Here is a 14,687-nt window from a genome sequence, read left to right as displayed (position 1 = left end):
CCTTGGGAACAAAGGTGGGAAGAGAACAGCCTCCTATTCACCAAGAAGTTGCTGTAAAGGTAGCATTGGAGGGGCTTCTGAGGAAGAGGCAGATCCAGCTTCCGAGGAGACCACCCCAGTTGTTGCTGCCACTGTAGTGGCAACAGTGGGCAATGCATTTACCAGCGGCCAGATCTGCTGCCCCTGTGGATCCTGCCTTCTGAGTAACCTTATGGGTGGGCTGCCCTTGGTAGGCAGAGAGTACTACTACTACTTATAATAATAATTTATTCCCCAGCCATTCTAGGTGGCTTCCAACAAAAGATTAAAATACAATAATTCATCAAATACGAAAAACTTCCCTAAGCATGGCTGCTTTCTAAAAGTCAGATAGTTGTTTATTTCTTTGACATCTGATGGGAGGGCATTCCACAGGGCGGGTGCCACTACCGAGAAGGCCCTGCATTAAGGGGATGGAGGAGAATTGCAATTCAGTTTGTACTTTAAGGAAGACTTCCCTCATTGGGGCTTTTAGAAACAAGGTGTGAATCAGAATTCAACCTTTCAAAATTCACACTTTTCTGAATTTTGTAATGCTGATCTCCAGCCAATGTATAGAAACGTATTTTTTTTAAAGGAAAAAGAAAAATGCAAATAGTAGGTTAAAGTATGTGTGTGTGATGCATATATTTGTGAAAATAGAATACAGGGTGTACATTATGGGCAATTGCTGGCAGGAATATGTGTGTTGGCCTAACTGCATATACAGAAGAGCTCATTAGGAGAAATTTGCACCAAAATGGTAACGAATCTTCATGAGGGTTAAAAAAGCAAATCAGAAATTGCTGCAGACTGTAAGCAAGTTGAAGATTGGAAGAATGAGAAACGTAGAGAACTGAAATGGACCGATTCATCCATTTCCTAGCTGCACTACATAAAATAAAACAGCTGGCCGTCTCTGATAGGAAAAAACAACAGAATTCTCTGAGGAACTGAGGACCTCTAGCAGTGTGATTCTATCTAATCCTAAAGTTCAGGAATTAAATGTAATTGCTAAAACAGCACCACAAGGGGAGTATCATCAGGGTTAAGAGGACCCAAAGGTAGAAGGAAGTAGATATTTTTAAGAGGAAAAACCCTAAATACCTCAATGCCGTCCATTGCCAATACCTCAATGAAGACCATGTGGGTTTAGTGGCCATGGAATACTGACTGACTGATGAAAGAGAGGGGGACACAGAAAGTTGGGCAGGAGGGACAATGGAACAGAGTGGGTGGAAACCTCAACAGAAACACTTCACGCTGCAACATTTTGTTGTAGGCCCCACTTGTATTTCGGAAGATGCACTTACAGTTTTGAGCATACATTTCCTGCATGCATTAAACACTTGAACACGTAAGGTTTCTCTTGACTACCACTTGTACGGGGTCAAGGCTGCTTCTCCTCAGTCATTTTTTTCTATTAAAAAAAAACCCCATTATATCACAAATGAGGAAAAATTGTAGCAAATTTTTTTAGCCCACTTCAGGCCCTACCGCAGACACGAAACATTCTGGCTCTTAAAACAACCAATGGCTTGCTTTCAGGGTAATTAATTTGAAGCAATTCATTTCGGCACTGACAGACTGAAATAGCTATTGCACAGTTGTCTCCAAGATTCTGCTTTTTGACCTTAATAATAAAGGCAATGCTTTCATAACGAGAAGAATACAATATGCCTTTCCTCTCTCTTGCTGAGGTGAACCAGCTACACACACACACAGAGGCAGATGCCACATTTGATTATACATATGGCATGGCAAATTTTTCTGTCTCAGAAGCTGCAGCACTGCTGATAGAACATGAACAGATCTTCCTCCCGGCACCTTTCTGATAAGAGGCATCGCTATGAAATTGCCAACTGTTTTCCACCCATCACAATCAAAAACCTTTTAATTAGAAGGATGCAAGTTCAGCTGCCATCCTGTCTTCTCTCATTTATCTTCCACCGCCATCACCACGCCTTTCAGGATACAAATCCTTCCAAGGTTGGTTACAAGAAATTAATAAAATCACAACCCCCCCAAAAAAACCATTACAACTCATTAGGACTGGACTACTGCCATGCAGTCTATACGGGGCTTCCCTTGTGCTTGATCCAGAAGCGGAAGTTAGTGCAGAATGCGAGACCAGGGATGGATCTACACACACATAACCCCCTGCTATAGATAAGAAATTAAATGGTTATAAGAAAAGAAAATATCGCTATGGACAAATTGCATAGAAAATTTATTTGCTCTCCAGTGCCATCTGGCATTGCATGTTTATAACACATTCAAAATGTACAGAGCCATGTCATGGATTGGTTACAATACCATCAGTTAAATAAAATGTTTAAATTAGATAGGGAAAAATGGTTTTCTGGACCAAAGTTCACAATTCAAAAGAACTATTAAAAAGCAATGAGTAACTTTTCTCCAAAATGTAGAATCTGTTATAAGATTGGGAAACAAAAGATGAGTTTGTTAAAGCCTCAATGACACACTGGGCAATAGATATAGGTCACAATATCGATTTTTAACCTCTGGGAAAAGCTCCGGAAAAGTGATTTGAAGTTAATAGCATGCTATCCTTTGAAGGAGAACTACTTGAAAATAATGTACAGACGGTATTTAACTCCGAGTAGGCTTGCTAAGATGTATAAGTCTGAATTAGATAAGTGTTGGAGATGCAAAAAGGTTGAGGGAACATTCTTTCATATGTGGTTGACTTGTAAAGGTGTAAGAGAATATTGGGAAATGATACATAATGAATTGAAAAAAATGTTCAAAAGTACTTTCCCCAAAAAACAAAGAGTCCTTTCTGTTGGGGAGAATTCAGACTGAAATTCCCAGGTGTCAAAAGAGGTTATTTATGTATGCCACTACTGTGGCCCGTGTTTTGTTAGCACCAAAATGGAATACGAGCGAGGTCCCAACCAAAGAAGAATGGCAACTTAAGTTAACAGAATATGCGCAGCTTGCAGACTTAACATAAGAGAACGAGAAGAACATACGTTTAGAGATTGGAAAACGTTTATTGAATATATGGGAAATAACTGTGCACAACTGAAAATGCTGGCAGGATTAAGATAAATTCAACAATGTAAATAAGTTTTGATGGATGCTGTCAGAACTGCCCTAGGTCCCAGCTCACAAAGGACCAACGCCACTTCGTTGTTATATACAAAAGTCTTTATTGAAGTTCAGTTTGTCTTTCACATCAGCAGCGTGCAGCTCTACGTCTGAAACTCTAGACCGCTGAAGCTCCGTCTGAGTCTCCGCCCCCCATACACCAGTTTAAGACCCTAGCCTTGCTCCACCTCTTCCTCTGCTCTTTCCTCCGCTGGGTCCGCCTGTCAGCTGGGGTTTCTCCCTTCCTAGACTCTTCTGACGCTGAATCCCCTGAGTCTTCCCCCTGCCTCCGGCGGGCTTTAGGACCTGGTTCCCGATCCGGGCTTTCTGCTTTCCCGCGCGCCTGTACATTTGAACTTGGCGCGTGCGCCCAGCCGGTAACCTTCCTTCTGACCGTTTCACTGCTCCTGTCACTGCTTCCCCCTTCAGGGAGGCTAGCTGAACCTGACCTCCCCTCCGACAGAGGCGTGGCCAGTTCCGACTCATCTTCTCTTCCTGCTGGAGGGGATGCTGCCCCTGACACCTGAGACCCTTCCCCCCCACTATGCTCTGGTGGGGAAGCTGGTCCTGATTTCCAGCTGCCGCTTTGGGAGTCCCCGCTGGCCCCCCGTTCTTGGTGTGTCCTCCCTGGGACCCCCCTTGCCCTGACCATCGGCGCCTCCTTCTGGGAATCATCTGATCCGCTGGAGAAGCTCGTGGAATCTCTCGGGTCACTGCCATACTCCCCTACGCTGCCCTCAGATTCTTCCTCTTCGGTCTCCATCTCCTCTCTCCCCTGTGCCTCTGCTCCTGAGCCCCTGACAGATGCAATAAAAAAATACTGAATGGTTTAGTTTATGTAAAATATGCGAGGATTTATGTTATGTAAAATGAACCATGGAAAGAAAAGAACGGAAGTCATTGCTATTTTAAGGTTGTTTAAATGAATATTCTAAATTGCAAAACAGAAAATTTAATGAAAATTATATATATGTTCAATGCAGGATTGGTGGTTTGCTGTTTGTTTCTGTTTTTGTTATTGTTTGTAGTACAAATGTGTTTGTAGTGTGCACAGGGCAGATAGATGCCAGGAATGAGGTGTGCACCTTCGACAAGGTACCACATTAAAGACGTGCTTTTGAAGGGTGAATGAACTAGGTCTCCAAGGACTGAAGCAGGCATATAGAAAAGTGATGGTGCCTAAATATAACAGGACCCAGTACAGTGGAACTGGGGGCCACACCAAAGGCCATCTAGCCCAACCCCCTGCAATGCAGGAATCACAGTGAAGAGTCCCTGACAGATGCCCCCCCCCAACTTGCTCTGCTTCAGGACCCTTTGCCTACTGCTTCATTACAGAGGTCAGAATCCTCTCATATTCAAGATTTCTAAATGGAGAAATTGATTGTTGGTCTTGTGGAGAAGTTAGCTTGCTTGTCTTCAGGGTAAATGACTTAAGAGGAATATTCATAGGAAACTGCCTTGGACAGTGTCAGACATTGACCCATCCACCTCAGTGTCGTCTACACTGACCGACAGCATCTCTCCCGGGTTTCAGACAGGGAACATTCTCTGCCCCACCTGGAGATGTCATCCAGGAATATCAGTGAGGATGGTGATAAGGCAAAGCAGATGGCCTAATCCTGTGCTATGGACACCCCTAGACTTGGGCGTCTTCTCCTGCATTTCAAGGGACGTTGGGATTGTCTTCCTTTGGAAATGGGGCTGAGCGAAGAATGATCCGATATAAAAACATGAACTCCAAAAGAGAAGATTCACCTGCAGACGGAACTGCAGGTGGCATGGGTTCTTGGGGTGTCAGGATGATGCCAGAGGCATGTCCTGCCCTCTTCCCTGGTGCTGCCCTTCCACCTCTGCCCAGGAGGCTGCAGGGCCCATGGAGGTCCTCTGGGGCAAGGGATGGGGCCCAAGCCTGAGGGAGGCCAGTCTTTCCTGGCTTGGGCCTGCTTGTGGACTCCCTTGCACCTGCACACTAGAGAGCCAGTGTGGTGTAGTGGTTAAGAGCGGTAGTCACGTAATCTGGGAAACCGGGTTCGTGTCTCCGCTCCTCCACATGCAGCTGCTGGGTGACCTTGGGCTAGTCACACTTCTGTGAAGTCTCTCAGCCCCACTCACCTCACAGAGTGTTTGTTGTGGGGGAGGAAGGGAAAGGAGAATGTTAGCCGCTTTGAGACTCCTGAAGGGGAGTGAAAGGCGGGGTATCAAATCCAAACTCTTCTTCTTCTTCTTCTTCTGTCTTTTTTTTTAAAAAAAATTTTTTTATTAGGTTTTCACATTTTATATAGACAACAAAAAAAACAACAAAAAACAAACACAAAAGACAACAAACATGTATAATTTCCAAAAACCTTATTTTCTAACCCTGGTCCTTGACTTCCCCCCACCCCCTCCCTTGCATCCCTATTCCCAAATTTATGTCAGCAAGTTGGCATTCTCTTGTCCATCTTGATATTAGTCCTTTTATAAAGAAAGAAAAAAGCAAAAATAGATTTTTCTAAGTTGGACCCCAATTCCCTTCCATCGATTTCCCATTTTGTCTTGAATAATAATCTTATTATCTAAACCCCCTGGTCTTGAGTGTTGTTATAATTAGTTCCTTCCCTCCCTCCCATCCCCGATTTGCGTCCCTTCCCGAAACATGTCTAAAATAACAGTTCTTAGCCCGGGTTCCTCACGTCCGAGGCTCTCAAGTCTCTTTCAGTCCCTCTCCGCCGGTCTTGTTGGTAATCCTTTATGTCGGTCATCAAATCTCGAAAGAGTTCTTTTAGAGTCAGTCCATAATCTCTTCTCATATTTAAAAACGGCTGCTGGATAATTTCCACAAGGCATGAATCTTGGAAGTAATCAAGGTCAGAGTCTATGTGGAGGCCCCAGTTATATTTCTTTATTCCAAATTCCTGCATTTCATAAACTCCCAGGGCCTCCACTTTCGTCTTCTGCATCTTTCGTAAACTTGTAATAGATTTAATCCAATAGTCTCCTTGCTTATATTCCCCAGGTGCCAGCTTCTGGTTAGTGTTTTCCCACTTCACTTTTTCTCTTTCTTGTTTTGTCTTCTCCTCTTCTTTAGTTATCATTTCAAATTCAGCTGTGGATTCTTTCTCACTCGGGTCCTCATTACATTCAGCAGAGCTACTTGTTTCAGAAGTCAAGGTCATCAATTGTTTGCTCATAGCAGTAGTCTGCTCTTGTAAGATTCCCACCAAATGGAACATCCTTTCGATTTCCCCCAGTATCTTTCCATCCACAGCCATTGTAATTCCACAGAATTCCCCCTAGAGGGAATCTGGTTACTTAGTATTTTCTCCAACAATCCTGAATCTTGTTATTGTTTCTTTATTTCCAACAATTTTAGTTCAAATGTAACTCCTTTTAATCCAGAGGAATCTTAAGTTGCAATTTTCCACTATTTACAGTCCGTTTGACAGCTGTCAAACTCTGTACCTCTTACACAGGCTCCAAAACAGGACGCTCCCGGGCCCGGGAGGGGGGGTTGTTTACAGCAAAACAAACGACTTCCAACACTCCACTCTCCTGCTCAAAGTTACTTTTTCCAAATCTTGGAAATTACTGTCTTTTTAAACTCACCCTTTACAGGGTAGGCACTCCAGCTTAGTTCTTATATCGTTGCTCTGGATCGTCTGCAAGGGGGGGGTGCGGACTTCCTTTTAGCACACCCCCCGATCGTCTCAAATTCGAAAGGTAAAATTCTTAAAGTCCAATTCCAATTTACTCACGGGTTCTTCTTTTCAGCCAAATTTCAAGGAAGGAAGTCAGCGCTCTCCAGTCATGGCTCGCGGCTTCACTCAGCGGCGGTAGCGATCGACTCTCAGCACCGCGCCGTCCCCCGTATCCCCTCCGCAGCCTTTAAAAAGGCTCTTCGCGAATCAGGGGGGGCGCTTAAGGTGCCCACCGAGTCTTCAGTCCGCAGGCATCCGCGCCTGCGGTTTTTAAGGGTCCCCGTGTCGCTGGCACGGCAAAGACCCATCCACCGCTGAGCCGATTCCCTCCGGAGCTCGGAGGGAATCCGCCATTTCCAGATCACGCCAACCCCGGAAGTCCTTCTTCTTCTTCTTCTGTCAATGGTGGGTTTTGTAGTTTCACATAAGGCATCTCATCCAGCTTTCTCTTTCCTCTGCAGAAGGCAATAGCCCAATGACACCGGTCCTGCGCCCACTGGGCCAGCACCCCAGGAAGGTAAACTAATCTCCACACCCTGGGGACTTTTCACTTAGTAGAGTTATGGTTCATTCCTGAGAAAGACCTCCCAGGCCTTCTTGCTGTGCCTTGCAGGCCTTTTTCACTTCACCTCAGTAGGCAGGGCCCTGACTGACTCCAGCTACAAAAGCTGAGGTGGTTGGACCCTTGGGAGGGTGGGGTCTAAATAAAATTTATTATTATTATTATTATTATTATTATTATTATTATTATTCCTCATATACAGTAGTTTGGTTTTTCTGCTCTTTGTTTCCTGTGAGCTTTCTTTGGACACAATGGTGCGATAGACAAAGAAATCGAAATCTGTATCTGAAGAAGTGTGCATGCACACGAAAGCTCATACCAAGAACTAACTTAGTTGGTCTTTAAGGTGCTACTGGAAGGATTTTTTTTATTTTGACTATGGCAGACCAACACGGCTACCTATCTGTAAAAGAAAACGAAAGTAACTGTACTGAAGGAAAGGTCATTTCTTTGTTTGCTGCCATCGTGTGGGACGGGAGGGAATTTGACCTAAAAATAGAAAGATTGGACTTTCTGGAGGTTGTCAGCAGTATTTTGGGGCAAAATAAACATCATGTCTGGGAAAAATGAGGAAAAGGGAATAGGCACCCCAGGGGAAAGACGTCCCTTTAGACAGGAGAATGGGAAGGAGGGGAAGGAGATCAGAGACTAGGAAAGTTTAATGGTGGAAATAAGGAAAGAATTTAAACAGAACGAACAATATATGGAGAAAAAATTATTGGAGGTACAGGAAACATTAGATAAAAAACTAGAAGCAGTTGGGGGGGGGGGAATTGTCAGGCAAAGTAAAAGACCTTGCAGTTAGATCCAAGGCTGTGGAAGACTCAATGAAACACACACAGAAAGAATTGAAGGAGACAAAGAGGGAGACAGAACGGGTTGGAGGAGAGGTCATAGAAATTAATAAAACACAAGAAGAGATGTTGGACAATACAGTGGTGCCTCGCAAGACGAAATTAATTCGTTCCGCAAGTCTCTTCGTCTTGCGAGTTTTTCGTCTTGCGATGCACGGTTTCCCATAGGAATGCATTGAAAATCAATTCATGCGTTCCTAGGGAAACCGCCTTCAGACCAGGTCTGGGGACAGTCTGTCCCCGGACCTCTTCTGAAGGCTGGGGGGGGGGGGACAAGGGCTTTTCTTCCCACCCCCAGCATTTTAAAAAACCCCGGGACAGCGGAGGACTTCTCCGCTGTCCGGGCGATCTTAAAATGCTGGCGGGTGGCATTTTAAAATCGCCCCGGGACAGCGGAGGACTTCTCCGCTGTCCGGGGCGATTTAAAAGCTCCTGGGAAGGCAGGCAGGGGGGACAAAGACTTTCGCCCCCCGCCCGCCTTCAGAAGGTGTTCCCGCCCCCCCCGCCCGGCTTCGGAGCAGCGTTCCGAAGCCGGGCGGCGGGTGGAGGTGTTCCCGCCCCCCGCCCAGCTTCGGAGCAGCGTTCCGAAGCCCGGCGGCGGGGGCAGGTGTTCCCGCCCCCCCGCCCGGCTTCGGAGCAGCGTTCCGAAGCCCGGCGGCGGGGGCAGGTGTTCCCGCCCCCCCCGCCTGGCTTCGGAGCAGCGTTCCAAGCCCGGCGGCGGGGGCAGGTGTTCCTGCCCCCCCGCCTGGCTTCGGAGCAGCGAATCAAAACTCAAGCTAGAACTTCTAAATAATTCCAAATTAATTTGTCAAAAATGTATAATTTATTACTTGAATGGGAACTTAAAGAAGAACAGATTAAAGAAGTTATGATAAGGTGGGGGCAAGATTTTGGGTACGCGATTTTACTTGATCAATGGGAAATTCCACCTCTCCCTGCCTTCCTAGTTTGGTGCCATCCAGCTGTTTGGAAATCAACTCCCATCATGACCATAGTGACTGGGGTTGCTGGGAGTTGGAATCAAAAACATCTGGTTGGCAGCAGAACAGAAAAGGCTGCGACAAACCACCCAAACACCATGCGCGCGTGCACACACACATGCATAGTTGAATGCTCCTTATTTCTTAGTCCTTATTCTCAAATTTATACCTCATTTTGCCTTCTGTACCATAAGGCTAGTAGCTGTGAGCAAAGCAAAAAGCAGTGTAACAACCAGGAACTGTTGTGTTCCTGAAAATTATTTTAATTTCCATTGTTTTATTTTAATTTCCATTGTTTCGAATGTTTTCCCTGTAACTTAAACCTAAACCAAGTGAGGAGTAAACACGAGGAAAGAAAACCCATTAAAATTTGAGTCACCTGGCAATCCTATATAATTACTAGCCAGGAAAACAGAGCAGACCTTATATATAAAAAAACCTGAAATGTGCAGTGGGGATGTGAGTGTGTGCATGGGGGAAAAGAATGCTGATCTCACAGCATTTTAACCATAATGGCATTTTTCATTTTTCTCAAAATATCAGAGCAGCTGTGGCTCAAACAACAGCCTTCACCACCCTAGACTGAGTGGGGAAAGGGGTTTTGAAAAGCACAAGTTATTACAGAGCACTGTGCTCCAAATGTAGCCTTAAAGATTGGATCGTTTCAGCCCCCCCTCCCCCGTTTCTAAAAGACTACACAATGCAGGCATCTGAATGTTAATGACACATTAGGGCAGTGGCTTGGAATTTGATACACTACAGATGTCATTTCTGTGACAATGCACCTTCTGTTACATAAAGAGGCCGGTGGCATTTTTTGGTTCTTGACGATTTTTTGATCCCTACACCAAAAAGGCAAATTTCCTCAGGGTATATATAGATATTTCTATATGTGCACCTCAGGGTATACAGTGGTACCTCATGTTACATACGCTTCAGGTTACATACGCTTCAGGTTACAGACTCCACTAACCCAGAAATAGTGCTTCAGATTAAGAACTTTGCTTTAGGATGAGAACAGGAATCATGCTCCAGCGGCGCGGCAGCAGCAGCAGGAGGCCCCATTAGCTAAAGTGGTGCTTCAGGTTAAGAACAGTTTCAGGTTAAGTACGGACCTCCGGAATGAATTAAGTACTTAACCTGAGGTATCACTGTACTATATGCTTGTGAAACATGAACCATAAACATCATCTCCAACTCCTTGAAAGATTCCATCAACAGTGTCTCCGAAAAACTTTACACGTCACTTGGGCAGACAGGCAAACTAATATCAGTGTATTGGAAGAAGCAAAGATCACCAGTGTTGAAGCAATGATTCTTCAACATCAACTTTGTTGGACTGGTCATATTGTGCGGATGCCTGATTATCATCTTCCAAAGCAACTACTCTATTCCAAACTTAAAAATGGAAAGTGTAATGCTGGTGGTCAACAAAAGAGGTTTAAAGACTCTCTCAAGGCAAATCTAAAAAAATGTAATATAAACACTGACAACTGGGAAACACTGGCCTGCGAGCGCTCCAGTTGGAGAACAGCCTTTACCAAAGGTGTCATGGGCTTTGAAGACACTCGAACTCAGGATGCAAGGGAGAAACGTGCTAAGAGGAAGGCACGCTTGGCAAATCCACACCGTGATCAACTCCCTCCTGGAAACTAATGTCCCCACTGTGGAAGGACGTGTGGATCCAGAATTGGCCTCCACAGTCACTTACGGACTCACTGTTAAAACCATGTTTATGGAAGACAATCTTACTCGGCTACAAGTGATCGCCAAAGAAGAAGATATATATTTCTATATGCAAAAACTACGTTGTAAGGCAAAGGAAGCACTAGCAAAATCTGATTTGTTTGAGTAAGGGGGGGGGAGGAGTAAAGGACACCTGAACAGTTAAGTCCAGTCAAAGGCAACTATGGGGTTGCAGCATTCATCTCGCTTTCAGGCCAAGGGAGCCGGCGTTTGTCCACAGACAGCTTTCTGGGTTATGTGGCCAGCATGACTAAACCACTTCTAGCGCAACGGGACACCGTGACAGAAGCCAGAGGGAGCGAAAACGCTGTTTACCTTCCCGCTACAGCGGCGCCTATTTATCTACTTGCACTGGTGTGCTTTTGAACTGCTAGGTTGGCAGGAGCTGGGACAGAGCAACAGGAGCTCCCTCCTTTGGGGGATTCAAACCACTGACCTTCTGATCAGCAAGTCCAAGAGGCTCAGTGGTTTAGACCACAGGGCCACCCACGTCCTTTACCTTTTATTTGTTTGAGTACTCCCAAAGAAACCCATACCCTCCAACACTCCTCCAATGAAAATAGGGGTGTCCTATTTAATTAATTAATAATAATAATAATAATAATTTTACTGTTTATACCCCACTCATTTGACTGGGTTGCCCCAGCCACTCTGGGCAGCTTCCAACATACATAAAAGCATAATAAAACATTGACCATTAAGAAATTTCCGTAGGGAGGGCTGCCATTAGATGGCTCAGGGGTCGGATAATTCCATACTCTCCAACATTTCTCAGATGAAAATAGGGACGTCCTGTGGAAAAGTCTAGGATCAAGTAAGAAGAAGAAGAGTTTGGATTTGATATCCCGCCTTTCACTCCCCTTAAGGAGTCTCAAAGCGGCTAACATTCTCCTTTCCCTTCCTCCCCCACAACAAACACTCTGTGAGGTGAGTGAGGCTGAGAGACATCAGAGAAGTGTGACTGGCCCAAGGTCACCCAGCAGCTGCATGTGGAGGAGCGGGGAAGCGAACCCGGTTCCCCAGATTACGAGACTACCGCTCTTAACCACTACACCACACTGGCTAAGAAACTAGGGCGGCTTCTTTAAATCCAGGACTGTCCCTGGAAAGGAAATCTGGTGCAGAAAACTATTGCGTGGTCAAGATGAAGCACTTGCAGTCCCTCTCCCCCATGGAAATCGGTGAGATTTAAAAGTGATTCATGTGAACCAGATCATGCTCTATGCATTTCCCTATGCGCAGATCCTGCAAGAGGTGGCCGCTGGTTTTCAATGATTTCCTTAACTTAGACCAAAAGCAATCCCTGCTTTTCAGATTCACAAATTGTTTCTGAATAGCCCGTTTCTGAATAGCCAGTCCCTTTGACAAACAACTCTAATTCGTATTTGTGCAATTGCAAATTGCATGAAATTCATCCACTCGGCTGCAGATGCTTATTTCAACAGTTTGTTAAATGACCTTTGGGGAAATAGCTTCTGATACTACAGCATAATTCATTCTGGAGAATCATGTGGAGCTCTGTATTATTTATTAGTGAAATGGATTATACGCAATAGATGCGATCTACCATAGTTCCCACATACAATTTGATAGCTCCCAAGCCAGCCAGAGATAGGCTTTCCCTAAGCTTTAGAAAGGAAATTGTCTTAAGAAAGGGGCAACCGTAAGGGCCCAGAAAGGCTAAATCCTGGGTCTTTTGTGCTAACCCAATATCATCCCTTTTAATTATTTAAAAAAATCTTTTCTTTCCCCCCCAAAGCAGCTGGGGGTACTGCAAAGAACCCAGTCGCTCACAATCTTAATTTTCCCAGAGGCATCTAGATATTGTGGGATATTTACAATGCAGACAAACCAACGATTCGTGTTTTGCTCGATAGGCACATGATAGGAGTTTTCTTGTAAATTTGCTAGAGAGAACTCTGTGAGAGACACAGATATATTCTCTTACCTGCCTGGGCACACCCCAGCCCATTTCTTCTCTTCCTCTTCTTCATCGGATCACCGAACCAGAAATGTGAAGAACAATCTGCATGCCAATCCTCAGACCCCATTTTAAACTGTATTAAGGTGGAAAATCTAATAATTTTTTTTTAAAAAAAACAAAAACTGTATTAAGGTAGGTCTTGGTAACTGAATCGCCATGTTAAGTCTGCCTTAAAGCTGCTGCACCCGTTACTCTTCAACCAGTATTCCGAGCGAGTAAATCTTGTTTTTTTACCGTTTGCAAGATGGTGTGCTTGTTTTTTCATGGGGAAGAAAAGGGGAAAATATCCGGAGAATCCACTCTGCCTTCAGGGGCGAATGGGGGGGGGGCGGTCTGCCCCAGGTGCCATCGTGGAGGGGGGGTGGGCGGCCAAATTATCAAGAACAATGGATGGTGGTTTACAGATTGAGATTGAATCCTGACAAGACAGAAGTACTGTTTCTGGGGGACAGGAGGCGGGCAGGTGTGGGGAATTCCCTGGTCCTGAATGGGGTAACTGTGCCCCTGAAGGACCAGGTGCGCAGCCTGGGAGTCATTTTGGACTCACAGCTGTCCATGGAGGCACAGGTTAAATCTGTGTCCAGGGCAGCTGTGTACTAGCTCCATCTGGTATGCAGGCTGAGACCCTATCTGCCCACAGACTGTCTCACCAGAGTGGTGCATGCTCTGGTTATCTCCCGCTTGGACTACTGCAATGCGCTCTATGTGGGGCTACCTTTGAAGGTGACCCGGAAACTACAACTAATCCAGAATGCGGCAGCTAGACTGGTGACTGGGAGCGGCCGCCGAGACCATATGACACCGGTCCTGAAATATTCACATTGGCTCCCAGTACGTTTCCGAGCACAATTCAAAGTGTTGGTGCTGACCTTTAAAGCCCTAAACGGCCTCGGTCCAGTATACCTGAAGGAGCGTCTCCACCTCCATCATTCTGCCCGGACACTGAGGTCCAGCTCCAAGGGCCTTCTGGCAGTTCCCTCACTGCGAGAAGTGAGGTTACAGGGAACCAGGCAGAGGGCCTTCTCGGTGGTGGCACCCTCCCTGTGGAACTCCCTCCCACCGGATGTCAAAGAGAACAACAACTACCAGACTTTTAGAAGACATCTGAAGGCAGCCCTGTTTAGGGAAGCTTTTAACGTGTGATATTTTACTGTATTTTTGGTTTTTATGGAAGCTGCCCAGAGTGGCTGGGGAAACCCAGCCAGATGGGCGGGGTATAAATAATAAATTATTATTATTATATTATAGTGCCCTACCCTCTGAGAGGTGGTTTGGGACCCGGCGCTGGGCTTCCTGGGTCCCAGAAGTTGGCCTGTGTGAGGAAAATGAGAGTAGGCCGAGTAGACTAGGCCTTGCCTTTCCTTCGCCTCGCCTGCTGGATGCAGCCGATTGGCCAGCTGGGTTGGGGGCGGGGCCAAGGCAAGGCAAGGCAAGGCAAGGCAAGGCCGAATCTACTCGGCCGAGTCTCATTTTCCTCACATAGGCCGGTTTTCTGGGCTGCCGGGGAGGCCTGCCAAGGCCTCTGCCTGTCCCCTGCAGGCCCCAATCCTCCTCCAGAAAGCCCCTGCTGCCCCCCAAAGTGGAGCACGCAGGACAGTAGCAGCGCTGCCACCCTGTTTTGCCCGCTTGTGGCGCCAGGAGGAGCAGCTCATCGCCGCCCTCGTTCCCCTAATAATAATAATAATAATAATAATAATAATAATAATAATAATAAATTTTATTTATATCCCGCCCTCCCCAGCCGAAGCC

The 14,687-nt window shown here is 45.8% G+C and overlaps 1 protein-coding gene across 2 annotated transcripts in view; it reads right to left on the bottom strand.

Moving 5' to 3' along the window:
• The window catches only part of LOC309541724 (uncharacterized protein), a 59,561-nt gene extending 45,250 nt beyond the window's left edge, over nt 1-14,311 (bottom strand). For both annotated transcript variants that reach the window (XM_082239924.1, XM_082239925.1), the window contains exons 1-2: nt 14,195-14,311; nt 12,903-13,030 (exon numbers count right to left, since the gene is read on the bottom strand). In XM_082239924.1, coding sequence (XP_082096050.1) covers nt 12,903-12,926 — 24 coding nt within the window. In that variant the 5' untranslated portion in view covers nt 12,927-13,030; nt 14,195-14,311. The remainder of the gene's footprint in view (nt 1-12,902; nt 13,031-14,194) is intronic.
• Between the last annotated feature and the right edge of the window lie 376 nt (nt 14,312-14,687).

The sequence above is a fragment of the Podarcis vaucheri genome, assembly GCF_965113315.1.
Source record: "Podarcis vaucheri genome assembly, chromosome: 10".
Lineage (NCBI taxonomy): Eukaryota > Metazoa > Chordata > Lepidosauria > Squamata > Lacertidae > Podarcis > Podarcis vaucheri.
This window is presented reverse-complemented; position numbering and strand designations above follow the sequence as displayed.